Source organism: Ambystoma mexicanum, chromosome 1p (assembly GCF_040938575.1).
Source record: "Ambystoma mexicanum isolate Mex_15411 chromosome 1p, UKY_AmexF1_1, whole genome shotgun sequence".
Classification (NCBI taxonomy): Eukaryota; Metazoa; Chordata; class Amphibia; order Caudata; family Ambystomatidae; genus Ambystoma; species Ambystoma mexicanum.
Window position 1 is genome coordinate 262,433,240 of NC_090921.1, and position 26,322 is coordinate 262,459,561.

The 26,322-nt window shown below is 49.5% G+C and overlaps 1 protein-coding gene across 1 annotated transcript in view; it reads right to left on the bottom strand.

The window, feature by feature from the left end:
• Positions 1 to 399: 399 nt before the first annotated feature.
• Positions 400 to 26,322, bottom strand: part of LOC138568791 (diacylglycerol O-acyltransferase 2-like) — a 298,181-nt gene continuing 272,258 nt past the window's right edge. The window contains exons 7-8 of the mRNA XM_069646567.1: positions 13,688 to 13,890; positions 400 to 4,200 (exon numbers count right to left, since the gene is read on the bottom strand). Of these exons, the coding sequence (XP_069502668.1) occupies positions 4,046 to 4,200; positions 13,688 to 13,890 (358 nt within the window). The 3' untranslated portion in view covers positions 400 to 4,045. The remainder of the gene's footprint in view (positions 4,201 to 13,687; positions 13,891 to 26,322) is intronic.

The following is a 26,322-nucleotide window of genomic DNA, read 5'->3' on the forward strand; positions in this document are numbered from 1 at the left end:
TCATATATCACTGCACAGTAATGGAAGGTCCCAGTTCTACCAGAAGATCAGCAATCTCCTTGGGTTGGTCCTCGCTGCCAGTGTAAGGCAATCGCATTAAGGTCGGCGGCTCCAACCTGTTCTCTGGTGTCCTGCGGTACATTTTGCTTTTGGACAGTTGGGGAAAAGTCACAGTTGAACCCTGAAAGACGCCTTCAGAATCCCCAGAGGGTACAGGAACAGTGTTCAGACTGGCAGGTGATTAAATATTCCTAAAATGTTGGCCACCTCTGCCACTGATCAGCATTCAAGGGAATTAAAGGTGTATACGGCGGTAGCCACCTCCTCATCTGTTTAGAATTGGAGGCGCAAGAATGGGTCTGGCACTGCGTTGGTCCAGTTTGAAAGTCAAGCAACATCCAAGTTTTGATACCTTTTATTGGACTAACAACATATTATGCTAAAATGGTAGTATTCGAAGACCTCTTAATCCTATGGTGGCCACAAGCAAAAGAAAACCCACACATCACTTTTACATGGAAAAAATGCCAAGCGATTCTCCTAAACTCCATTGACAGCAGGATATAAGTATGCCAGGAATTCAGTCTTTCATGGCCCCTTTATCTAACGGAACAGGCCATGCTGAAACACTCACTGGGAGGCAGTTCTCCTCGATGAGAAGTTACATTTCAAGCAAATATTTGGCACGTAATGTGCAATGTGTCCAAATGTCTAAACGTCAAGTGTCTAATGAGTGGAACCCAGCATAAATAAGCACCCCTTCCCCACAGTCGCCCACGTGAGCAATCTGTCTTTAATCTGGCAACTAATAAAGCAGATAGGATGTTCCCTGACTTTGTCATCTAACTGAGAGAGGACAGCACCTATCCCAGTGTCAGAGGCATCTGTCTGCACAATAAAAGGTCTCTGGTTATCGGGTGCTCTGAGAACAGGGGCAAAAGACAAGGAAGAGGACAACCACCTCGGCAACTGATGGAATTAAAGATTCATAAAAGGGTAGCTACCTCTGCAACTGTTCAGCCTTAGAGTTGCATAAATATGATTAGTACCCGGCGAGGAACACTGAGCTTGAAAAAAGCAAGCTCATTGGCCCTCGCCCGGGCCTTACCAGAATGACAAGGCTCGGAATCACCGCCAAAGCTCGGGTTCCTTCGTCCACTGGCCACCATGGAAAGAGAGAAGGGACTACGTGTTCCATGGCAATCATTTCGTTTTTTTTTTTTAATATAAAGTTCAATGACCACCATGGAAAGGGAGAAGGGACTATGTGTAGTAACTTCTCACGAACCACAGCGGCCATTTTATTTAGCTTTTCTTTTTCTCGAGTCGGTAATGCATGCCTCCTGGGGTCATATTGCCTAAATAAGAGAGTAGCCACATCTACCACCATTCAAGATGTGGATGTATAACTATCAAGAAGAGGGTAATCACTTCTGCAACTGCTCAGCGCTGTAGGTGTATGAAGATGAATAAGGGGCAGTCCCCTATACAACTGGTTAGTAATGGAAGGGTATCAAGATTGAGCAATGGGCAGTCAACTCTGCAACTGTTCAGCTTTGGAGGTGTATAAAGATGATTAAAATAGTATCCATGCCTGCCTCTGTTCAGCATGGAGGATGATTAAAGGTTCCTGTGAGGGTAGTTATCTTTATCACTGTTCAGAATGGGGGAGAATAAAGGTTCCTGAGTGGGTAGCAACTTTCTACCACTGTACAGCGTGCATAGTGATAGAAGGGTTTTTCCTAAGACTGAAGAGAGACCCACAAAAGTGCAATGTGCGTAGGCCGACACAGTGCGGCATGCCTCAGCCCTGCAGACTGCAATCCATACTCGGAAATAGAGATGGACTGGAAAAGGTAAGTCAAGGAAATGTGTGAATGCTAGGGGAGAGCGGCGAAAGAAGGGAGATGAGGAGGCACACAGGAAGGGAGGAAAAGGTTCCTTTGAGGGTATACAACATTGCCACTGTTCAGCATGTGAGATATTAAAGTTTCTGGGTGGTATCCCATTAAACAACAGTTCAGCATGGACAGTGATAAAGGATTCTTGTGAGTAAAGCCACCTCTGCCAATGTAGAGCAGAAGGGAGAATAACGTTCCTGGGAGAGTCTCCAACTTTGCCACTGTAGAGCACAGGGGAGATGAAAGTTCCTGAGCGAGTCTCCACCTCTGCCACTGTAGAGCACAGGGGAGAAGAAAGTTCCGGAGAGAGTCTCCACCTCTGCCATTGTAGCGCACAGGGGAGATGAAAGTTCCTGAGAGAGTCTCCATCTTTTCCACTGTAGAGCACATGGGAGATGAAAGTCCCTGAGACAGTCTCCACTACTGTAGAGCACAGGGGGTATTGAACGTTCCTGAGAGAGTCTCCACCTCTGTAGAGCTCAGGGGAGATGAAAGTTCATGAGAGAGTGTCCACCTTTGCCACTGTGGAGCACAGGGGAGGTGAAAGTTCCTGAAAGAGTCTCCACCTCTGCCACTGTAGCGCACAGGGGAGATGAAAGTTCCTGAGAGAGTCTCCACCTCTGTAGAGCTAAGGGGAGATGAAAGTTCATGAGAGAGTCTCCACCTCTGCCACTGTAGAGCACAGGGGAGGTGAAAGTTCCCGAGAGAGTCTCCACCACTGTAGAGCACAGGGGAGATGAAAGTTCCTGAGAGAGTCTCCACCACTTCCACTGTAGAGCACAGGGGATATGAAAGTTCCTGAGAGAGTATCCACCTCTGTAGAGCACAGAGGAGATGAAAGTTCCTGAGAGAGTCTCCACCTCTGCCACTGTAGAGCACAGGGGAGGTGAAAGTTCCTGAGGGAGTCTCCACCTCTGTCACTGTAGAGCACAGGGGAGAGGAAAGTTCCAAAGAGAGTCTCCACCTCTGCACTGTAGCGCACAGGGGAGATGAAAGCTCCAGAAAGAGTCTCCTTCTCTGCCACTGTTCAGCCTAGAGATCAATTAAAGGTTCCTCTGAGGGTAGCTACCTCTGTCACTGTTCAGCATGGGGAGATTCAATGTCGTGAGAGGGTAGCCACCCGTGCCGCTAACTATTCAGTATAGAGGGTGATCACAGAATCCTGCGAGGACAGCACTGTAGCAGCCAACTCTAATTGTGAATCTTGGAGACGTATTAGCGATTGCTAAGAGGGTAGCCAACTCTTGATCTTCGCAGCGGTAGATTATATGTCTCTTTGAGGGCAGCCACGTCATGTATTGTGCATCCATGAAAACAGGTCCAAAACCTGAGTGGGTGGCCCAAGCCTAGAATTCTCTATCCATATAATTGTTGATGACTGGATTGCCCTCACAGCACTACACGCAGAGTTCATATTCACTGCTTATAGCCCCAGATGCAAATCGTTGGCCCTGATTCTCCATGTTTCAAGTTTAATGTGATATCCCCTTGAAAGAACTGCATACATGCTGAGCAAGCTGTGACAGGCACAGTCACCTTGGAAAAGTAGAATGCTGAAAAGCTGTGATAGGGCAGGCATGGCCACCTTTTTGAAAAATTCGATACCTATCAGGCATTGGGACCTTCTGATCTGTTTTGAGTATTGCTGATAGATCACGGAAGGTGATTATTAATGACAAAAACAGTATTGTTGAGCAGGGCACTATGGCTTCTATAACGATACGTACCTATGAGCTAGGACATGTGTGTCTTTAAAACTGGGGCCATTGGCATTTCACAAGACATCCATTTAAAGTAAAAGGCATAAACAGAGCAGGATTCTCAGTGAGGCGAATGGAAGCCGGGCACTGAGGTTCCATGTTCTGCGGGCTTTGAGTAGTCCAACAGGGTCTGCACCCAGAGGCGTTGCTAGAGGGAGGCTAAGGGGGCTATAGCCCCTGGTCTTTTGGTTGTAACCCCGGATAGAATCTCAGGAGCTACACCCAAAAGGCTAGCTAGCCCCGAGTCCCGACAGTCCCTACATCAGTGTAGCCCCAGGTCTTTTCCAGACCTAGCAACACCCCTGTCTGCACCCCATTATACCACCCACTGCATTTTGTGTGAGGGTCATACTCCCCCTAATCCCCAGTGCACTGTGCCCGGGGTCAGAGGATGTGCAGCTGGTGGTCGGGGGCTAGGCCACACTGGACCTTGTGCTCGTTGAAGAGTTCCTTCAGTCCATCCATGTAGAGACCGTGGTAGAGATCCACCTCCTGGCTGGTGGGCTTCGCAATGTGTGGCACCCGGATCGGCTTACCCACTGCCAAAAAGAGAAAAAGATCATTAGGTGGGGAGCAGGGTACCGACCATCCTACCATGAAGAGCCCATGGCAGCTGTCTTGAACTCTCAGACTCTACCCCCTGATGAACAAGTGCTGAGTGCTTGGGCGATGGCATCTGAGTGCTCTCACGGATGACCTTGCGGTGGGAAAACCCAATTTCCTTCCCTATGAGGCCCCCCCTCCCACTCCATGTTCATGCACTCATTGCCAACGACTCGAGATCCATTGGGATGCACTCACTAACCTCTCCCCACCCTGCCTCCCACACCAAGGGTCTGTGCTCATCTTCCCCTCACCACATAAGTCAGCACTCATTAGGCACCTCTTCCTAACACTACAGGCCTGCACTCGCGGACCCACTGCCAACCACACGAGTTTGCATGCTTTGACCCCATTCCCTGCCCTCCCACACAGTGCCTCGGCATCACAGTCCCCAGAGCTATGCATCAGCAATTACTGACCCACTAAATGCCACTCCCGAAGGCTGCACTCACTGTTACTCTCCCATTCACGACACAGGACTGCATTCACTGACCAACCATCCTTGCCACCACAGGAACCTCAACTCATTGACACCCAGTCCAACCATATTGTGTAGTTGTACACTCAATGACCATCACAACAAGTTACTGACACGCACACGAAAGATGGGTGAGTGCATGTATGCATGTGCGTGTGTGTATGCCTGTGTGTTTGAGAGAGAAGGAGACAGGTGTTGTTTTGTGGGCACTCAGAGCACCCTTGAGGCAGGCCTGGATGTTGAGAGCGACACTGGGAAGAAATAGGCAATGGCAGCCGCATGGGGCTTAACTCATGCACAGACAGTGGAACATTGGGGCAGAAGTGTGCACTGAGAGTAAAAATGGTGCAGTGAGATCCACATGCCACAGCACTTTGCCAGCTAGAGCGACGTTGGGCAGAAGAGGGCAATACGAGCGATAGAAGGCAGAATGTCGAGGGTTTAAGGAGTAGATGATATGTGATTGTAGATTGGAGCTTTAGAATTTTCTTGATATATTTCCTTGGACGAACAATTGGAATTCCTTTGCTTCACCGCATGGCGCTAAATGTAAAGATCCTCTTGCTTGCCAGCCCCTTTCTGAGTCATTTTACTGCGGCATTCCATTCCGATAATCTGGCTTCCCACTATGGTGCCCATCACTCAGCTCCCCTAGGTAACACTCCACCACTCTTGGACCCCCCCATCCCCCATTTCATCGTTGCCCGTGCCTCCTCCTCCCTCCACCTCAGTGTGCTATGTCACTACCTTCTGAGGCTGCTTCCTTCCTGCCTCGGAGGGGTTGTCATGGTGCTCTCACAGGTGGCTTTTAGGGGACATGGGCCTACAAGCCAGTTTGGGTCCCCACTGTACAGGGGACAACCTCATGAGCCAGGTTGTGGCTCACTATACTACGCAATGTTGACAAGAGTAAATCCACATAGTCACAACTGCCCATGAGCTTGCACTAAAATAGATCCCCCATACCTCACTGGTCTACACTGGCCTTTCAACTCATGGATCTGCACTCAATAATTGCCTCTCTGGACTCCATGCGAATTGCGAATGCACTCACAGAATCCCTTTTTTTACACCCAATGGCCACTCCAAGTGCTTCAAACTAAAGAGGCCAGGGGGTGTCTCGTCCATAATGACCGAGGGGGTGTCGACCGACTGGCCCCTTTGCCCTTTATGGAGGAGCAGAGGAGACAGCCCACAGCTCTGAAGCACTGAGCTCTCCCTCGTTTGCTTTTTCCAGGCGAGGGAGCGCTCCTGGGCTAGCTGAACTTTCAAAGGAAAACAAAGATTCCCTCTGACAGTTCAGTTCCCCAGCCACGTATGCTCAATGAGCCATGCAAGGCTGTGGGCGTTTTGCTTCCCCAGCAATGCATGGCTCTTTGGAAATGCTGGCTAGGGAACTGCATGTCTGTATGTGCGAAGGGGCGCTCCTGTGCCTCCTCACACATGCAAACAGAGCAGGCTGGCCAGGGGTGTTTCATCATCCACGCCCAGGCCCGAACCAGGAAGCTCTGGCTTCCTGATTCCTGTTCATGCTACGCAGGTTCTTGAGCACTGGGGAGGAAACTTCAGGACCGGAGCAGAAGGTATGTTTATGTTAATTTATTATTTAAAAATGTATATGGATGCGTGTATGCTTGTGTTATGACTAGTGAGTGTAAGATGATGGGTGCGTGTTTGTGCTGGTCCGTGGAGCTGATTTTGGCGAGTGGGGGGTGGTACAACAAAGACATATTAAAAATGGCTTTTGTTGCACAATCCCCCGCCACACCAGCCAAAATCAGCTGTCTTTCTGTGGCACTGTGTGGCCCAGGGGACAGGGATGGTATTTTTTTACTGGTCATCTATGATAGATGTCTATTAAAAAAATACCATGCCTCCTCCATGGGCACCCAAGTGCCTTTCAAACACGCATATCACTTTTTTTGTGTGAGCCTGTTAGGCGCTGTGGGGCCCAGGGTCCAGGGATGGTATTTATTTACTGGATATCTATGATAGATCTCCAGTAAAAAATGCAATGCCTGTCCCCTGGGCCCCCCAGCACCTCGCATACACACATAATCATGAGGAATGTGTGCATGTGTGGGGCGCTGTGGGGCCCAGGTGGCAGGGGTGATATTTATTTACTGGATATCTATGATAGATCTCCAGTAAAAAATGCAATGCCTGTCCCCTGGGCCCCCCAGCACCTCGCATACACACATAATCATGAGGAATGTGTGCATGTGTGGGGCGCTGTGGGGCCCAGGTGGCAGGGGTGATATTTATTTACTGGATATCTATGATAGATCTCCAGTAAAAAATGCAATGCCTGTCCCCTGGGCCCCCCAGCACCTCGCATACACACATAATCATGAGGAATGTGTGCATGTGTGGGGCGCTGTGGGGCCCAGGTGGCAGGGGTGATATTTATTTACTGGACATCTATGATACATGTCCAGTAAAAAAAATAGCGCGCATGCTCCCTGGGCCCCCAGAGTCTGGCATACACACATAATCACATTGATTGAGTGTGTGTGCGAGGAGCTGTGTCCCCAGGGGGCAGGCATGCCATTTTGTTTAGTGCATTCATGATAGATGGCCAGTCAAAAATAACATGCATGACACCTGTGCCCAAAGCATCTCACATACACATGATCACATTCATTGTGTGCATGTGAGACACTGAAGCCCAGAGGGCAGGCATGACATTTTTGACTGGGTAGGCCCAGTAAAGAATGCCAGCCCATTCTGCTGTGATTCCTAGCGCCTCACATGCACCGTCATGCCTGAAACCTAATACCTCCAGTGCCTTGCATGCACACATAATTGATTATCTGTGCATGTGAGGCGCTGGAGGGCCCAGGTGGAAGGAATGCCATTTATAAATAGGCTTATTTTAGATGCCCAGGAAAAAATACCATGCCTGATCCCCCAGCATCTCGCATGCACACAATTGATTGTGTGCCTGCAAGGAACCTGTGGCTCCAGGGGACAGGCATAGTAGTTATTTCTGGGAATCCGATCCCAGTAAAACATGTCATAACTGCTCCCTAGACCCCCCAGTGCTTCGCAATCACACATAATCACATTCATAAGTAGGTCTGAGTGCAAGGTGCTGGCATACCAGGGGGCAGGTATGGCATTTTTTACTCAGCATGGATGATAAAAGAAGCATGATAATTGTTATGTAGCTAGGCTAGCATTTTAATTCAGCCACTCTAACAATTTCTTGTTGTGGTATGACATATTGTATGGGGCAGCTTTGAAAACGCAAGCATGATAAGTGTTATTATGTAGCTAGACTGGCATTTTTATGCACCCAGTCTTGCCATTTCTTGCTGTGGCATGATATTTTGTGTTGGATATCTTTGGTAAAGCCTGCATGATATGTGTTATTGCAAAGCAAGAATGTCATTTGTATGCAACCATTCTAGCCATTTCTTACCATGGCATGACATTTTAAATTGGGCATTTTTGATAAAAACAAGCATGATAATTGTTATTATGTAGTTAGAATGGCATTTTTGTGCAGCCAGTTTGGACATGTTTTCATACTGTGGAACCTATTTTTAATGGTAAAGCCAACTGGAGTATACATGGGCATACTACCATGTATTGGCAGAATAAACATGGGCATGTTTTCTTATAGTATAATTACTGGCATTATGCGCGGAGAAACCCTGAGTATGTTCATATATGGGGATACTAGGGTGTAATGGTGCAGTCAGCATGTAAGTGTATGGGCACAACCAGTGAGAAAATGTTTATGATAGCACATACTGTGTGCAAAAGCATCATGGAACTGTGCTGGAGAATTGCTCCTGTACATTGTTGGTGGCTTGAATCTATTGGATATCTCCATGAGTTATCCTACAAAACCAATTTCTTTAAAACGTGTCCTGTAAAATTCGCCATTTTAAACCATTACCTTCATTAGTTATCGCAACGTTCGGACGCTGTGGAATATCTGAGAGAAACATTTACACCCCTCCACTTAAAAAAATCCCCAGCCGCCACTGAGAGGAATAATACTTAAATATACAAAATTGCATTATTAAGCGTCATTGGAGGCAGTGGTAGGGTCAGATGGGGAGGATGGGGGAGAGGGCAGTGGGAGCTCCCTCTTTAGCAGGTAAGAGAAGATTAAGCCAAGCTTTGAAGAGATCTACACTTGGGCTGGCTATGATTGGTATGGGCCGTGGGTTCCAGTGGAGCGGGGCGATTAAGGGGAAAGAGCAGAAGCGAGAGGAGGCACAGGGAGGGTATGGGATGGTGTGGTTGAGTGCAGAGGAGGAACAAAAGGAACTGATATACAATCAGACAGGTACTAAGGAGCAAGGTCATGTATATCTTCCTAGACTATTGTATCATATATTATTAGTAAATAACTGTCTGCCTGTCCTTTGATACGTGCATATTTTCATTTGTTGTCAAAACTGTGCTTTTGTTTTAACTTTGTAAATCGTGCTTTTGTGTTAACTTGACGCTGATTATACTTAGACTTCTACGGTGAGATACACTTCTGGGTTGCCATGCCCCGTGTTTTACTCTGCTGCTGAGGGATTACACTAGATCAAAGACCAGGGATTGTTTGGAGATAAGCATACCACTTCAACTCTATCGCAAGCAAAAGAGAAGAAAGACTGGCTTTCCCTCCAAAAGATTCATAACTATAGCAATGGGAAGGCATAGTTCCATAGCCTGTAGATTTTTAGGCAAGTTTGTGGACTTGTGCATTTGTATTATTTTAGCTAGCCATACCCATTTCTTACTATGTAATTATCTATGCATTGTCTGGGGTGGCCACGTTTCCCAAATAAAAAAAAACAGCACAAGCCACCGACATAAAAGTAGGGCTACAATTTGACAGCGGCTGCCACCTAAACTTCAGTGGTGAGAAAAGGGGTGAGTGTTGGCATTTGACAAGGATGTCAGAGTCAGCGAAAATGTTCATTTCAAATTACAAATATTGCATGCATTTGGTTTATAACTTTTATGTTAAATTGCTGGTAAACGAGCATTGTAACACTAGGAGGGGTTTTCCAAACACTAGGAGGGGTCACCCTAACGTTTCTCCATCTCTCTGTGGCTGTATTCACTCTGTTTAGAGATGCTCAGCGACAGAGTGGCTCCAATTCCGTCCCATAGGCCTGTCTTAGTGCTCCCAATCACGCAGCAGCCAGCACTCGTGACAAAGAAACCTCAGGCTCTACTTAATGCAATGATTTACATCATGCGAGTGCTCTGCATACCATTAATATCTAATGCCGCCACGCAGGACATCAAGACATGACTTCTGAGTTGGACTCTAGTTGGGGCAGGACTTCCAGAAGGACTATGGACTGGGCTGGGATCTGTACAGGGCTGGGCTGGGATCTGTGTAGGGCTGGGATGGGATCTGTGTAGGGCAGGGCTGGGATCTGTGTAGGGCAGGGCTGGGATCTGGGCAGGGCAGGGCTGGGATCTTTGCAGGGCGGGGCTGGGCTGGGATCTGTGCAGAGCAGGGCTGGGATCTGTGCAGGACAGGTCAGGACTGGGCTGGGATCTGTGCAGTGCGGGGCTGGGCTGGGATCTGTGCTCGGCTGGATCTGGGCAAGGAAGGGCTGGGCTGGGCTGGATCTGTGATGGGCGGGGCGGGGATGGACTGGGCTCTGTGCAGGACAGGGCTGGGATCTGTGCAGGGCAGGGCTGGGCTGGATCTGTGCAGGGCAGGGCTGGGCTGGGCACTGTGCAGGGCTGGGCTGGGATTTGTTCAGGGCTGGGCTTGGCTAGTATCTGTGCAGGGCAGGGCTGGGCTGGGATCTGTGCAGGGCTGGGCTCTGTGCAGGGCCGGGCTGGGCTCTATGCAGGGCAGGACTGGGCTGGGATCTGTGCAGGGCGGGGCTGAGCTGGGATCCGTGCGGGGCTGGATCTGGGCAAGGAAGGGCTGGGCTGGGATCTGTACAGGGCTGGGCTGGGATTTGTTCAGGGCTGGGCTGGGCAGGATCTGTGATGGGCGGGGCTGTGCTGGGCTCTGTGCAGGGCAGGGATGGACTGGGATCTGTGCATGGCAGGGCTGGGTTGAGATCTGTGCTGGGCTAGGATCTGTGCAGGGGGGGATCTGTGCAGGGCTGGGGTCTGTGCAGGGCCGGGCTGGGCTCTGTGCAGGGCAGGACTGGGCTGGGATCTGTGCAGGACTGGGCTGTGATCTGTGCAGGGCGGGGCTAGGTTCGGATCTGTGCTGGGCTGGGCTGGATCTGTGCAGGGCAGGCCTGGGCTCTGGGCAGGGCTGGGATCTGTGCAGGGCAGGGCTGGGATGGGATCTGTGCAGGGCTGGGATGGGATCTGTGCAGGGCAGGGCTGGGCTCTGTGCAGGGCAGGGCTGGGCTGGATCTGTGAAGGGGTGGGCTGGATTCTGTTCAGGGCATGGCTGGGCTGGGCTCTGTGCAGGGCTGGGCTGAGCTGGGATCTGTGAGGGCTGGAATGGGATCTGTGCAGGACAGGGCTGGGATCTGTGCTGGGTTCTATGTGGGCATCAGAAGAGCTCCATAATAGATCCTTAACCTGAACATTTAAGGTTTTAAACACCAACATTTCAAAATGAAATGTCAAAAACTGTTTGAAAATGCACTTTTTACTATACTTTGCGCTGCTTTTTTATTTAATATTTTCATTTATGTGCAGTGCTTAAAGCATTAACCTAGTTCAAAATCAGAAGAGCTTGTTACAACAGGAGGATGCCAGCAATGACCTTGGCATTTTATACAGTGGCACAGTAAACTTTTAGGGCCCGATTCATGGTTTTATTTGCACGGTTCAAAGTGACTTTCCACTACCGACATTAGTGTTTTGCAGAACTCAAAGATGGTGGGGCGTTTGAAGCCTCTGCTGGGATTGAGTTCCAGATGTTTGGGGCATCACGGGAAGGGCTGCTTGGGAGGTTCCCCTTCCCACGCTAGTTTAGGATGCAACCTTGTTATAGTTTTGCTGCGTGGGGTGCGAGAGCCTCCAGAGCTGTGGAGTTTAGCCGCCTAGCATGGTGGTGTTCCATTCGAGACTGCTGTGCAGGGATGTGTGCAGTTTTGAATATCACCCTGGTGAGAAGGGAAGCCGGTGAAGCGTGTGCAGTGTTGGAATTTGCGGCCACCTGTAATAAGGTGGGCTACGGTGTGGTGGGCTACCCTAAGCGAGGCCAGGTTTGCTACTGTTATCGCACAAAGGATGGCGTTTCTCCTCCCCCACCCCCGATGTGTGAGATCACGAGTGCTTGGAACACTGTGTGGCAGTGATGAAGTCTGTTGAAGGGTTTGGTTCTCTGGAATGTGGCAATCTGTGGCTGCCGTAAGCATGAAAATGTATTTTCTTGTATTTGGTTATTTCTGTTGTGTTTATTCTTCTGCTTTCCTCCCGACAGCCCCTGCCTCTTCCTCCATACTATTAATTCAGGGTACCCACCCTGCAGTCATGCATCATCTGGTGACATTATAACAGGGCACGCTCCATTTTCCCCTGCAGGGCACTGCCTCATTTGCCTAAACCGATGTGTTCTTCCAGCCTGTCCCTAAAGGGCTTATTTGATATTGAAATGGGTTGGCATCCATCCTCTTCCCACCCTCGTCCTCATAAATATGTTTTAATAGTTAACTGATTTTTCTTGAGTGTTTTCAATTCTTCCTGCAGGATGGTTTGAGCAGGGCTGGGCTTAGGACATGCATTGTATGCAGTGAAACATTGGGCTGCAAGGTGATGGGGCTTGTGAACAGCCTGCGCTTCTGGGCAATGTTATGCTCTAGTTCCGGTTGGCATCTAGGACCCGACACTGGGCAGGGTTGGACCCAGGCCAGAGCTCTAGAGTGCTCAGCTCTTGGCCGGGGTGACTACATCCAAAGATGGTATGAGAGTGTAGCTGGCAAGACTGGCTCTGGACTGCCTGGGCTCCAGGTGGAGCGTAGGGTGGTGCTGCGGGTAAGGCTCTGATTGGGTTAGACTCTGCATTGGGGTAGACTCTGGATCGGGGTAGACTCTGGATTGGGTTAGACTCTGGATCGGGTTAGGGTCGATGTTGGTTGGGGTCTAGATTGATCACTGGGCTTGGCTCCGGGCTGAACTGGGCTCCAGGTGGCGCGTATGGTGGTGCTGCGGGTAAGGCTCTGGTTGGGTTAGACTCTGGATTGGGTTAGACTCTGGATTGGGTTAGGCTCGATTTTGGTTGGGGTCTAGACTGATCACTGGGTTTGGCTCCGGGCTCAACTGGGCTCCAGGTGGATCGTATGGTGGTGCTGTGGGTAAGGCTCTGATAGGGTTAGACTCTGGATTGGGTTAGACTCTGGATTGGGTTAGACTCTGGATTGGGTTAGGCTCGATGTTGGTTGGGGTCTAGACTGATCACTGGGCTTGGCTCTGGGCTGAACTGGGCGAGGCTTTTGAAATTGCTGGTGTTCAGAAAAGGCTGCAGTGTGAAAAGGGGTGGGGTTTGGACAGACTGGGCTCTGGTAGGCCATGGTCTTTGGGCATGGGAATATGGCAGGGCAGAGAGTGAACTGACCCTTCTTCTCACAGTTTGTATTGGGTCCCTTTTGCAGATATCTGCCTTCACTGAGCCCTGCTCTCACTGCCTACACACCTATGTGTAGTTATTGGCACTCAGTGCCCTTCCCCACAAAGAAGCAGTATTCACAGACCCTGCCCAGAAATGTGAATGTACTTACTTTCCCACCCTGGGGTCTGCACTCACCACCCAAAGCAACACTGTACTGACTCACTAAAAGAATGTGACCCTCCCACCTTCACTCACTTTTCAGCATGTACCCTGCATCGCTCCTACCCTACGCCCGGGGGAGGGCTTTCTTGGTATCGCCCATCTGAGTGGTCTGCCTCTCTGCATAAATCGAGTTCCCTTAGCCCGCGCACACACCCAGCACCTCCATCCCTGGCTGAGACATCCCACCCCGTTATTCTCAGGCGCTCTCCCTATGTTCTATACTCACACACAGTGGTGATCGGCTTGGCAAAAGGGTTCAGGCCCCAGCTGTTTGGCGAGAACACCCCTCTCCCCTTGATGAGACAGGGTGCAAATCCCACGTGCTTCTGGAACTTGAGTTGTAGGCTCCTGCCCCAGCTGCCCTCTTCAAAGATCACCTGCTGGAATATGTCGTTCTCGCCGAAGGAGTAAACCGGGACCAGGTCAGCACTGGAGGGGAAAAAACGTAGAAAAGAAGACTGCTTTAACACGCTTGGAAGCTTTGCCACAGAGATTGGATGAGCCTCAGAACAAAGACTATGGGGCTCATTATGAGTTTGCCGGGAATAAAGTGCTGGTAACAACGTGTAACGGCACATTTCCGTACCGCAAACTCCAATTCTGCCGGTACGGGCTGTGATCTACCAGCAGGCCTGACCTGCTGGTAGTTCAATCTCCTACCAGCAGACAACTGCTGCAAACACTGGCACTGCTACTACCGGTGCCACTGATTGCGGCATCACCATCCTATAGAGTTCCATGGGACTCCATGGTAATGGGGATTTACTGGTGTCTCCGCCACACATAATATCCTGGTAACAACGGGATATCGGGCGGCAGAGACAGTACGGTAGTCCCCCGGTATCCCACCGGAATGACTTGTAATGAGCCCATATGACATTATTCTGAGCCTCTGCTTGGAATTATTCATTCTTACATGTTTCCTTAAAAATGTGCCTAACTACAACTTTTAGCAATTCCTTGCTCTGAACGCTGAATTTCTTATTAACACTTGAGAAGCAGGTGCAATGGAACACTTAATGAAAACGTGATGAGATTAATATTATATCCCGGGGGCGTGGTTTAGCACTCCTCCATTGCCCAGTTTCTGGACTATAGAAGCCGGTACGGCTCTGAAGTCCTGTATTGCCTGACAATTGGCCAATGCATTGGATGCGGTGTCATTGGCCCTGCGTGAATGAGCTGCCACCAGGGCTCTCAGTCCAGTACTCCCTCTTAATATGGAAACGCCGTACTGAGAGCACTGCTGCCAGCGCCACTCCCTTCAGGGCTATTGGCGCAGCGCTCCCTCTGATCATGGGAGCACCGTTATGAGAGCCCCGCTGCTCCCCTCAAGGCTCTCAGCACTCCTCCCCAGGGCCGCAGGTTGCAGATGTAGACTAGGCACCGAAATGTCCCCTCTCCATCCTCTCTCCTTACCTGAATGAGGTGGGGGTGGAGTGTATGGGTCCGCCTCGCTAGATAGAAGCTTTGCCAGGCCGTACATGGCAGACGGGGCCCGGCCTCATTTACATATTCTTCACCGGCACGCCAACACCTTGCTGGGCTGCACCCAGCAGATGCAGCCCAGCTCCAAGTCCCACTGCTCCCTCCTCATCACGTTGTGGCTGCTGGGAAGTAACATGTTCCCAGCAACCACTCCAGCTAGACTGCCTTTTATTTTTATTTTATCCCCACCGCTTCTGTGGGACATAATAGCTTTATAGACCACGCCCTCGGCCCATACCTGAAGTTATGGGGCCGTAGACCTCAGGACATTAACCCAGTTTCAGAGCCCATAACTCCTGGTGCAGGCCTTGAGCTAGGTTTCTAAACCTTAACCATGGTATTTTACATTTTCAAATGACGTGAAAGGACAGCAGAGGGTGGAGGATTTATATCATGAGAAATGTTTCCTTATACCAATTTAGACCAATTGTACCCAAACATGCTGGGCCCCTTTGAGTAAAAAAGTTGTTACCCGGGCCCACCGAATACCACAATTGCTTATAACACCCTTAAAAAACAGTTGCTGTACTCCGTTTTTACAGAGCCTCCCACCCCACCTACCACCCTCCACATCCCGGACATCCTCTGGGCCGCCAAGGGGGCCACCCCCAAAGTTTGAAAACCACAGCTACATAAAGGCACACTGCAAAGGTCATGCATGTTTCCAATCTCTTTCACCACAAACAAAAATGGTAGCCAGGGAAAGGCCACAAGGCAAGGACCGCTTCCTTCTGGGTAGCTCCCATTTCCCTGTTTGCCCCTGTTCGCCCATGCACGCCTGCCACAGCTACCTGCGTTGACAACTACAGGTTAAGGTGGTATGGGCAGGGAGCACAGCCATGACTGTGCACCGGTCAAACCCTATCACTCCCACGTTAGTACTATCTACTCATGACAGTATGTTTTCCTGCACTGTGCTCTGTGTTTTGCCATTGTATTGCATCTAGAAGAACTGTGAAGATCAGCCTGTGCATTGTGCTTAGATGAATTGGGCAGGTTAGTATATGTACTTCATCTAGAAGAGCTGTGAAGATCAGCCTGTGCCCTGCCCTGATATAAATTGCGAAGGTCAGCCTGTACAGTGCGCTGAGATAAATTGTGAAGGACAGCCCTCTGCTCCTCCTGATGAGCCATTGCTTCGCACGCAGAAACATTTTCAGGGTAGCCAGGTACTGCACTTAGAAGATGGTGAAGCTAGCTTAGGCGTAGAACACAATTGATCTAGGAGGATAGCAAGCACACCACACTTAGATGTAATACGAAGATTGCCGATGTGTTGCACTTGGAGGATGCTGAGGGGAGCCAATGTGTTGAACTGTTTACTAATAGCTCTCTAATTTCCTACCATCCAGCATGTCCACCACCCATTGCATAACAAAATTGACACAAACCTCTGACACAAGACACTGAAACTACAAACACTCTCCTAAACACCCAACACACAACAAAAACACCTACATACAACATACAAATGCCAATCCACCAAATATCATACTAGCACACAGTGACTGGTTTTTCTGAACTGAAGCTACCAACAGCACAACAAAACTCGCTTGCGTCTTTCCCTCTCATCCCCGCTAACCTTTCCAACCCCCTTCCTTTTCAGATCTGCCAGAGCGCCTGGGGACCATGAAAAATGGCAGCGGTACGTGGTACAAATTCCAAAAACATAACATAACCCTATAGGGAATTCATTACAGTTCTAAATTCACTGCACTCACATTTACACCGTGGAAGATGCTGCACATTTCTTTTCCATCTTCCCGTATCTTAGCGACGAGTGCCACAAGGATGTGTACACCTCAGCTTTCATTCCTGACACCTGCACTCAGCAGACTCCTTTGAGTCTCCTCGAACGCTGCATAGTCTCCCTTCTGGAGGCTGGGGCACACTTGCCCACCCACTAGAGTAGGCGGTTATAATGGTTTGATATTGTGGAGCTGATCGCTGACATTGTCTGTCTAGGCTTGGCGGTCAGATATCGTTATCCCGATACCTGCTTCACGCGCCTGCTCCTCTACTTCTTAATATTAGCTACCCCTTCAGTTTGGACTCACTTTCTTAAATGTTGCATACAATGACATGAGCGTCTCGGAAGAGCTTCTATGAGTGTGTCAATGCCACTGAACACTGCTCCGCCTCCCAAATATGCTCTGCCTAGCTAGGGAAGGCCAAGGAGGCGGGACAAGAATGTGGCAGTGACACCACTTCTCATCCTGGCAGGTCCTGTATGGCCACAATGGGAAGATGCCCCTCTCACTCTTTCCAGATCTGCTGGGACACTGACCCACATCAGCAGGGCTATAGGGTGCCATACTGAAACTTGAGGAGAACCATCTTTGGTGGTAAGTACCTCAAGAACTTCTTCTTTGCTTCTGCCTTCGCTCTTCCTGCACTTATCAGACACTCGTTGTCGACACCTTATTCTCACACTTACCACCTGGTGGCCCCACTACCTGTTGTTGTTCTATCACGGGTTAAGAACTTTCCACTCCTCCCCTGCCCCTAGCACTCCCCCCTTCCCTCTCCCGTGCACTTGCACATTCTCAATGTCACTGGGCATAGTAAGATCATTGTTTTGTCCTCCATGGTTTCCCCTCCCTTGCCTTGTCACGCTCTGAAACACTTGTGTATGGGGGCGATACAAATAAAATATCATTTCATACTTTGAAAAAATATTCACAATCGGATGGAAATCCTGTTGAATCTCCCTGAAAACATTGGCGGCCCTGTACACCCAAGCCCTTCCCATTACCACCGAACCGTGGCTGTGTAAGAACCTGCAGTGCAACTAGAGTACTCAGCAGATATGTAATATAACGTTTGTCTACCGCTTAGCTTGCTCACTGCTTTGTTTTTCAATTGGCCACTGGCATATCTTTCCGAGCACCGGCTGCTACTAGTGTGACCAGTGCTTCAAGTGGGGTGTGAAATCGAGAGGGGTTTCTAACAAGTGTTGTGGGCCAAGAAGTGGCGGGCATGGCTTAAAGGGGAGTGGCAGGCAATTTATGCAATGATCGGCTGCAAAAAATACATATACTGGCAATGTGTGCCTTCTCCCATTGGCACAGCGCTGAATCATTTATAATGTCTCTAATGAAGACTGCACTTGTAAAATGCCCACTTAATTCACATTCAGTTTGCACATAACCAGGAGTATCGAACTGAAAAACCCAGTCACTCTCCATGCGGCAGTGTATGTCTCACATAACCAGGAACACAGTACTGAAAAACTCAGTCACACTCCCTGAAGCTGCATGTGTCTCATATAACCTAACCAGGAATATAGAACTGAAAACACAGCCCTTTTCCCCCCAGGTGCATGTATCTCACATAACCATGAACATAGAACTTAAAAACCCAGTCAGTCTCCCGGCAGCTGCATGTGCCTCACATAAAGAGCGCCAGGGGACTACTCCGGTGGTGATAGTGCACGGTACAAATGTCCTTTAACATTAAAATAACATTAACATAACCAGGAAAATATAACTGAAAAACCCAGTCACTCTCCCTGCAGCTTCATATGTCTCACATAACCAGGAACACAGAACTGAAAAACCCAGCCACTCTCCCTGCAGATGCATGTGTCTCGCATAACCAGGAATACAGAACTGAAAAACCCAGCCACTCTCCCTGCAGATGCATGTGTCTCGCATAACCAGGAATACAGAACTGAAAAACCCAGCCACTCTCCCTGCAGATGCATGTGTCTCGCATAATCAGGAACATAGAACTGAAAAACCCAGTCAGTCTCCCGGCAGCTGCATGTGCCTCACATAAAGAGCGCCAGGGGACTACTCCGGTGGTGATAGTGCACGGTACAAATGTCCTTTAACATTAAAATAACATTAACATAACCAGGAAAATATAACTGAAAAACCCAGTCACTCTCCCTGCAGCTTCATATGTCTCACATAACCAGGAACACAGAACTGAAAAACCCAGCCACTCTCCCTGCAGATGCATGTGTCTCGCATAACCAGGAATACAGAAGTGAAAAACCCAGCCACTCTCCCTGCAGATGCATGTGTCTCGCATAACCAGGAATACAGAACTGAAAAACCCAGCCACTCTCCCTGCAGATGCATGTGTCTCGCATAATCAGGAACATAGAACTGAAAAACCCAGTCACTCTCCCTGCAGCTGCATTTGTCTCACATAACCAGGAACACAGAAATGAAAATCCCAGCCACTCTCCCTGCGGCTGCATGTGTCTCACATAACCAGGAACAAAGAACTGAAAAACCTAGCCACTCTCCCTGCAGCTGCGTGTGGCTCACAAATAACCAGGAACATAGAACTGAAAAACCCAGTCACTCTCCCTGCAGCTGCGTGTGTCTCACATAAGCAGGGATACAGAACTGAAAAACCCAGTCACTCTCCCTGCAGCTGCATGTGTCTCACATAAACAGGAATACAGAACTGAAAAACCCAGTCACTCTCCCTGCAGCTGCATGTGTCTCACATAACCAGGAATACAGAACTGAAAAACCCAGTCACTCTCCCTGCAGCTGCATGTGTCTCACATAACCAGGAATACAGAACTGAAAAACCCAACCACTCTCCCTGCAGATGCATGTGTCTCGCATAATCAGGAACATAGAACTGAAAAACCCAGTCACTCTCCCTGTAGCTGCATGTGTCTCACATAACCAGGAACACAGAAATGAAAATCCCAGCCACTCTCCCTGCGGCTGCATAAGTCTCACATAACCAGGAACAAAGAACTGAAAAACCTAGCCACTCTCCCTGCAGCTGCGTGTGGCTCACAAATAACCAGGAACATAGAACTGAAAAAACCAGTCACTCTCCCTGCAGCTGCGTGTGTCTCACATAACCAGGAATACAGAACTGAAAAACCCAGTCACTCTCCCTGCAGCTGCATGTGTCTCACATAACCAGGAATACAGAACTGAAAAACCCAGCCACTATCCCTGCAGATGCATGTGTCTCGCATAATCAGGAACATAGAACTGAAAAACCCAGTCACTCTCCCTGCAGCTGCATGTGTCTCACATAACCAGGAACACAGAACTGAAAAGCCCAGCCACTCTCCCTGCAGATGCATGTGTCTCGCATAACCAGGAACATAGAACTGAAAAACCCAGTCACTCTCCCTGCAGCTGTATGTGTCTCACATAATCATGAACAAAGAACTGAAAAACCTAGCCACTCTCCCTGCAGCTGCATACGTCTCACATAACCAGGAACAAAGAACTGAAAAATCTAGCCACTCTCCCTGCAGCTGCGTGTGGCTCACATAACCAGGAACATAGAACTGAAAAACCCAGTCAATCTCCCTGCAGCTGCGTGTGTCTCACATAACCAGGAATACAGAACTGAAAAACCCAGTCACTCTCCCTGCAGATGCATGTGTCTCGCATAATCAGGAACATAGAACTGAAAAACCCAGTCACTCTCCCTGCAGCTGCATGTGTCTCACATAACCAGGAACACAGAAATGAAAATCCCAGCCACTCTCCCTGCGGCTGCATACGTCTCACATAACCAGGAACAAAGAACTGAAAAACCTAGCCACTCTCCCTGCAGCTGCGTGTGGCTCACATAACCAGGAACATAGAACTGAAAAACCTAGTCACTCTCCCTGCAGCTGCGTGTGTCTCACATAACCAGGAACATAGAACTGAAAAACCCAGTCACTCTCCCTGCAGCTGCCAGTCACTCTCCCTCCAGCTGCATGTGTCTCACATAACCAGGAATACAGAACTGAAAAACCCAGCCACTCTCCCTGCAGATGCATGTGTCTCGCATAATCAGGAACATAGAACTGAAAAACCCAGTCACTATCCCTGCAGCTGCATGTGTCTCACATAACCAGGAACACAGAAATGAAAATCCCAGCCACTCTCCCTGCAGCTGCATACGTCTCAAATAACCAGGAACAAAGAACGGAAAAACCTAGCCACTCTTCCTGCAGCTGCGTGTTGCTCACATAACCAGGAACATAGAACTGAAAAACCCAGTCACTCTCCCTGCAGCTGCGTGTGTCTCACATAACCAGGAATACAGAACTGAAAAACCCAGTCACTCTCCCTGCAGCTGCATGTGTCTCACATAACCAGGAATACAGAACTGAAAAACCCAGCCACTCTCCCTGCAGATGCATGTGTCTCGCATAATCAGGAACATAGAACTAAAAAACCCAGTCACTCTCCCTGCAGCTGCATGTGTCTCACATAACCAGGAACATAGAAATGAAAATCCCAGCCACTCTCCCTGCAGCTGCATACGTCTCAAATAACCAGGAACAAAGAATGGAAAAACCTAGCCACTCTTCCTGCAGCTGCGTGTTGCTCACATAACCAGGAACAAAGAACTGAAAAACCCAGTCACTCTCCCTGCAGCTGCGTGTGTCTCACAAAACCAGGAACACAAAACTGAAAACCCAGCCACTCTCCCTGCAGCTGCGTGTGTCTCACAAAACCAGGAACACAAAACTGAAAAACCCAGCCACTCTCCCTGCAGCTGCATGCGTCTCACGTGACCAGGAATACAGAACTGAAAAACCCAGCCACTCCCCCTGTAGCTGCGTGTATCTCCCAGTCACTCTCCCTGCAGATGCGTGCGTCTCACATAACCAGGATCACAGAACTGAAAAACTCAGCCACTCTCCCTGCAGCTGCTTGCGTCTCACGTGACCAAGAACACAGAACTGAAAAACCCAGCCACTCTCCCTGCAGCTGCATGTGTCTCAGATGACCAGGATCACAGAACTGAAAAACTCAGCCACTCTCCCTGCAGCTGCGTGTGTCTCACATAACCAGGAATACAGAACTGAAAAACCCAGTCACTCTCCCTGCAGATGCATGTGTCTCGCATAATCAGGAACATAGAACTGAAAAACCCAGTCACTCTCCCTGCAGCTGCATGTGTCTCACATAACCAGGAACACAGAAATGAAAATCCCAGCCACTCTCCCTGCGGCTGCATACGTCTCACATAACCAGGAACAAAGAACTGAAAAACCTAGCCACTCTCCCTGCAGCTGCGTGTGGCTCACATAACCAGGAACATAGAACTGAAAAACCTAGTCACTCTCCCTGCAGCTGCGTGTGTCTCACATAACCAGGAACATAGAACTGAAAAACCCAGTCACTCTCCCTGCAGCTGCCAGTCACTCTCCCTCCAGCTGCATGTGTCTCACATAACCAGGAATACAGAACTGAAAAACCCAGCCACTCTCCCTGCAGATGCATGTGTCTCGCATAATCAGGAACATAGAACTGAAAAACCCAGTCACTATCCCTGCAGCTGCATGTGTCTCACATAACCAGGAACACAGAAATGAAAATCCCAGCCACTCTCCCTGCAGCTGCATACGTCTCAAATAACCAGGAACAAAGAACGGAAAAACCTAGCCACTCTTCCTGCAGCTGCGTGTTGCTCACATAACCAGGAACATAGAACTGAAAAACCCAGTCACTCTCCCTGCAGCTGCGTGTGTCTCACATAACCAGGAATACAGAACTGAAAAACCCAGTCACTCTCCCTGCAGCTGCATGTGTCTCACATAACCAGGAATACAGAACTGAAAAACCCAGCCACTCTCCCTGCAGATGCATGTGTCTCGCATAATCAGGAACATAGAACTGAAAAACCCAGTCACTCTCCCTGCAGCTGCGTGTGTCTCACAAAACCAGGAACACAAAACTGAAAACCCAGCCACTCTCCCTGCAGCTGCGTGTGTCTCACAAAACCAGGAACACAAAACTGAAAAACCCAGCCACTCTCCCTGCAGCTGCATGCGTCTCACGTGACCAGGAATACAGAACTGAAAAACCCAGCCACTCCCCCTGTAGCTGCGTGTATCTCCCAGTCACTCTCCCTGCAGATGCGTGCGTCTCACATAACCAGGATCACAGAACTGAAAAACTCAGCCACTCTCCCTGCAGCTGCTTGCGTCTCACGTGACCAAGAACACAGAACTGAAAAACCCAGCCACTCTCCCTGCAGCTGCATGTGTCTCAGATGACCAGGATCACAGAACTGAAAAACTCAGCCACTCTCCCTGCAGCTGCATGCGTCTCACGTGACCAGGAACACAGAACTGAAAAACCCAGTCACTCTCCCTGCAGCTGCATGCGTCTCACATGACCAGGATCACAGAACTGAAAAACCCAGCCACTCTCCCTGCAGCTGCATGTGTCTCACATGACCAGGAACACAGAACTGAAAAACCCAGCCACTCTCCCTGCCGCTGCATGTGCCTCGCCGCCTCAATCCGAAGGCCCAGTCAGGCCCTCTATGAGTCAAATGTAGGCAACGCTAAAGGTCAAAGAAGTTGCGCATTATATGTTAATTGCAAAGGAAGAGAGAGGCTGTTGACTCGCTGTGCTGGACTGGGGAATAAGGATTCCTACAGCATGCAGTGAGAATGCTTTGCATCTGATGCCCGCGCCTGCAACCACTGTACTGTACCAACTGTTTCCCACCCAGAGACATTTAAAAAAAGGTACTGATTGTGCAAACAATGAGTGTCAAAGAAAGCACTCTAGTAATCTGACTTAAACTGTTGATAGAAAATAATAACAGTATTGGATTCAAAAGGTCAACAGCAGACACACTCCTAAGGCCCTACAAACAGGCAGGGTAACTCGTACATTGCCAGCCACATCACAAACGATGGTAGCTGCGTTCACCTGGTCTCTAGGAAAGTCTTCGCTTCCAAAATGATTCGCTTTTTTCATTCACTCCCTGAATCCTTGCAGGAGACTTTGCACAGCTCGCCCGCCACCAGAAGTACAGTACAAAAGCTTCTGCCCTCTTTAATCGAGGTGGGATGCGAGCCCGGTGCGGCGCCAGGGGCAAGGCACAATCATTGCTGTTTTGTGTTCTGCCCCTTCCCTTGTTTTTAAGTTGTTGTGGCGCCACACACCCCTGCAGGGAGTCTTTGGACTGGTGTGGCTGATCAACAGCAGCTGTTGGGTGAGGAGAATCTGAATAACAATGAATTGTGCCCTTGTACACAGAGCGCAAGTGCAGCATAATCGGAAGCATGGCCACTGTCCCTTGCACCCACAGCTGCAGGCAGCAACAGTGCAAGCTTCCCTCCCTCATAGAGAGAACGGCACGCACAGCACGCGCTCCCCCTATCCATTGTTGATTATCACTGCATCCTCTTTGTGTTCATGGGTCTGTGTTTTGCTTCGGATACATGACGCCTAATTTATCCCCAAGGGGGAGGTGGAGCCTCTGAGGCTGGCATTGTTGCCTAGCACAGGTTGGTTTCCATCCATCCCCTCTGGAGTGTACGGACAGCATGAGTCCGCTGCGTTCCTCTGCCGTTCCAAACAACTGCACCACTCTCGGCTAAGAATCATTCTATTGCCATAAAGGCAGCGGCGAAGCCAGTAACGTCAGACAGAGGGGGTCTGCACTGGTTAGCAGTCCAGCCCCTACTAGCACTTGACACCTGATGTCTGCACTTACCCGTGCACTTGCAACCAGCTGGCCGCACTTTTATTTATTGTCTTTATTTATTTTTCTGTTATTCTATGTACTGCACAGCCCCCTCCCCTTTCCTCCGCATTTCCCCCTTCCTCCTCTCCTGCACATGTGCGATCTCAATGTCACCTGACCTAGTAGGATCGTTGTCTCTGTCTTCCCTATGTTCACCCTCCCTTGCCTCATCGCGCCTTGAAACACTTGTGTATAGGCGCGTTATAAATGCCATATCATATCATATTATACACTTCAACCAAGGGCAGTGACCCTTATAGAGCACATCCTTACTACCCTGCAGAACTCATAAGCTACTATGATGCGCTTGTTTTCTAGCCTGCAACTAGAAGGTGCAGATAAAACTCAGTATCCGCATTTTCAGGATTGAGTTTTATCTGCACTTTATCAATCCTGAAAATGCTGATACTAAGCATTCCGTGCCACTATGCAGCATTCCGATACCACCATGGAGCTGGCCTGCATGACAGTGCAATATTTCTGCATCAGTGTAGCACAGGCCTGTACCGCTGGCCAGCACCCCTGTGCCATAGTAAATCACTTATGTGCCAGTATGCAGTCAAGACGCATTCCTTTGCCGCTATGCTGCCCTTCTGCACCACTCTCCACCAGCACTTCCCTATGCAGTAGACGGTAGACCTTTACCACTGTGCGGCACCCCGGGAGCATTACGGACCACATCCGTGCCACTGTGCAGGGCCCCATTCTACTAGTGCTCCTAGGGGGGGGTTACGGCCTAGTGCTTGTTGTACATCTTTGATTCTAGGAGCCCCGAGTTCTCACCCCAGCACATTACCTCATCCCCTGAACGTAGACCATATATCTGTCAGAATTGGGAGAGAATGCAGGTGTGACCCACTATTTGAATAGATGGACATTTGCATTTCACTTTGCAATCTCGGTTTATCACTATGAAACAGTCATGTGGCACGGTGCAGCGCTGTTGGGCCCCTTTGTGGCACTGCTGTGTCATGATGCGGGACTCCATGAGCATTGCGCAGCGCACATTGGTGACTACGCAACACTGACGCTGTGTCAAAACGCAGCACTGGCGTGTGACTGTGCAGCGCCACTGCTGTGACATGATGCAGCTCACGTGTGTGGCTATGCAGCACCGAGCCTTGTCTGTGGTTTTTGAGTCTATGGACCTCATTCCGAGGTTGGAGGTAGTCATGACGCTATTAGCGCCATGACTACCTCCAATACCGGTACCGCGTCCGCCCTCGTTCAATGGGGACTTAGCAGTCTATTCCGACCTTTGCGGGACTGGTAAGTCCCCATTGAAAAAGCCATTCCCCATTCCCATTTCAGCCCCCATAGGGCTCAATGGAAAGGGGGAAGGTGCTAATAACGGTACCGCAAATTGCGGTACCGTTATTAGCTTTGAAGTCCCTTAACGGGCCCCGTCCATAACGCCTGGTAAAACCAGGCGTTAAGGAAGGGACCCGATAAGGGACCTCGGAATAGGGCGCAAAGGGATTACCGGCACCAATGTCCTTAACGGTGCCCGGTATCCCTTTGTGCCCACCTCGTAATGAGGCCCATATATGTGCTACATGTAAGTCTCCCAGAGCGAACAGCAGCACTAATTAATCTGTTTGGCCAATTAAATCTCTCCGCAAGAGGACAATGACACATTTTCTAATGCTCTTTAATGGCTCTCCCCATACAGGCTCTTCCAGCCAATGCCAGAATACCCTAACACGGGTCTTTTTTTTTTAACACACTGACCAGTGATGCACCACCCACAAACTGCTAGCAGGCACAGCACTACCGCTGTATTACAACTTACAATGCAGGACTCTCCCAGCCCTCCTTTTCCTCTGCAGAAACACTGTGGCACAGTTAAGCAGCGCGTGCACGTGACTATGAAGTAGCATAGCTGTGCTAAAA